Genomic DNA, 2,289 nt, shown 5'->3' on the forward strand with positions numbered 1-2,289 from the left:
CTGGGCGACAGAGCGAGATTCCGTCTCAAAAAAAAAAAAAAAAAAAAAATTGCATTTCTTGTGCTTACTTGTTATCATGGATACAAAGGCAATCAATCAAGCCTTTCCTAGGAAGACAGGAGAGGCGCTTTTTGATTCTCAGTGGTTTGTCACGGGCATGGGTGATTGGAACCTCCTGGGAACATCACTTTTCTTGGAACATACTCCTCCCTCACCCCAACACCATGGTTTCAGGGGCTGCCAAGATCCAGAGCACAGGGATGGACTAGTGAGTTCCAGGGATTTCAGGGCTTAGCAAAGAAAAAGCTATGACCGCCAGATGGCAGTAGCACACAGGAGCTTTATTTGGCGCACACTGACAGATCTGTCTACGGGGGAAGTCACACCCAGTGTGAGACACTCCAGAGGCTACTGTGTGAGGGTGAGGACCGCTGCACAGGAGGGGAGGAAGGCAAGGGAGCGCCCAAGAGAGAGGGACTGGAGAAGGGGCTTACATCTGGGTGATGCCAGCCGGCAGTATGTAGAGCTCCAAAGAAAGCTCCAAAGAACCCAAGACCAAAGGGTCTTGGGGCTCATCTTATCTATGGGTGGCAGATGTTGGGCACAGTCTCGGGGTATACAAAGCAGGCAGACTGCATGGCTAAAAATATCTGCTTATTAAGACTGTGTTTAAAACAATTGGATGTGTAGAAATCTGAGTTTGCTGCTACCAAGCTTTTAGGCCAGTGGTCTGGCCTGCTGTGAAGAAATTAACAGTGGCCGGGCGCGGTGGCTCACGCCTGTAATCCCAGCACTTTGGGAGGATGAGGCAGGTGGATCACCTGAGCCCAGGAGTTGGAAGCTAGCCCAGGCAACATGGTGAAACTCCATCTCTACTAAAAATAAAAATGAAAAAATTAGCTTGGCCTGGTGATGCAAGCCTGTGGTCCCAGTTAGTGAGGAGGCTGAGACGGAAGGATCTCTTGAGCCCAAGAGTTCAAGGATGCAGTGAGCTATGATCAATCCATTGCACGCCAGCCTGGGTGACAGAGGGAGAGACCCTCTCCAAAAACAAACAAACAAAAAGAACAGACTCTCATATATTCGTATAGTCACCTATTTATAACAGATGTAACACAGTAAAACAACATAGAAAGAAAAGAGTTTTTTCTTTTTCTTTTTCGAGACAGTGGCTTGCTCTGTCGCCCAGGCTGGAGTGCAGTGGTGCGATCTCAGTTCACTGCAACCTCCACCTCCTGAGTTCAATCGATTCTCCTGCCTCAGCCTCCTGAGTAGCTGGGATCACAGACACCCACCACCACCCCTGGCTAATTTTTTTGTACTTTTAATAGACAGGGGGTTTCACCATGTTGGCCAGTTTGGTCTTGAACTCCTGATCTCAGGTGATCCACCCGCCTCAGCCTCCCAAAGTGCTGGGATTACAGGCGTGAGCTACCATGCCTGGCCAAAAGACCGCTTTTTCAATTCATCTGGATAACCACATGGAAAAAAAAAAATACCAGCTCCATAAATATAGCCCAGCTGATTTCAGACCTTTGCAGGGACCTATTAGCTGAAACCCTCCTGCGTTTTCCCACCTTTAAGTAACAAATTCCTTTCCTGCCTGCAGGACAGAGTGTCTGCTCAGCAGCAGCTGTGGATGGTGGAAGACACGCTGGCAGGTCTGGGTGGCCCTCAGAAGCCGCCCCCGCACACTGAGCCTGACTCCCCATCTCCCGTGCTCCAGGGCGAGGAGTCCTCAGAGAGGGAGGTAAGATGCACACAGCTCTCTCCCCACCCCTAGCTTTCTGTCCCACCTGTCCTTGGCTCAGTCTATTCCCCACCCACCTCTTTAATTCTTCCTCAATCAGCTAACCCATCTTGCACAAGTGTCCTAACTTCTGGAAGCATTTGTTTTTCTTTGTTTTTCGGGTTTATTTATTTATTTTTTTTGAGACGGAGTCTTACTCTGTCACCCAGGCTGGAGTGCAGTGGTGCGATCTTGGCTCACTGCAACCTCCGCCTCCTGGGTTCAAGTGATTCTCCTGCCTCAGCCTCTGAAGTAGCTGGGATTACAGGCGCCCGCAACCAAGCCTGGCTCAGTTTTGTATTTTTAGTAGAAACGGAGTTTCACCATGTTGGCCAGGCTGGTCACGTACTCCTGGCCTCAAGTAATCTGACTGCCTCGGCCTCCCAAAGTGTTGGGATTACAGGCTTGAGCCACCTCACCCAACCAGGATTTTTTTAAAAGCATGTTGCCCAGGCTGGAGTGCAGTGGCTCGATCTCGGCTCACTGCAAGCTCCACCTCC

General features: G+C 50.0%; 1 protein-coding gene across 1 annotated transcript in view; it reads left to right on the forward strand.

Moving 5' to 3' along the window:
- The window catches only part of PLEKHA4 (pleckstrin homology domain containing, family A (phosphoinositide binding specific) member 4), a 31,492-nt gene that overhangs the window by 19,976 nt on the left and 9,227 nt on the right, over positions 1-2,289 (forward strand). The window contains exon 12 of the mRNA XM_011946535.1: positions 1,610-1,764. Coding sequence (XP_011801925.1) covers positions 1,610-1,764 — 155 coding nt within the window. The remainder of the gene's footprint in view (positions 1-1,609; positions 1,765-2,289) is intronic.

This window comes from Colobus angolensis, unplaced genomic scaffold, assembly GCF_000951035.1.
Source record: "Colobus angolensis palliatus isolate OR3802 unplaced genomic scaffold, Cang.pa_1.0 Scaffold25, whole genome shotgun sequence".
NCBI classification, from domain to species: domain Eukaryota; kingdom Metazoa; phylum Chordata; class Mammalia; order Primates; family Cercopithecidae; genus Colobus; species Colobus angolensis.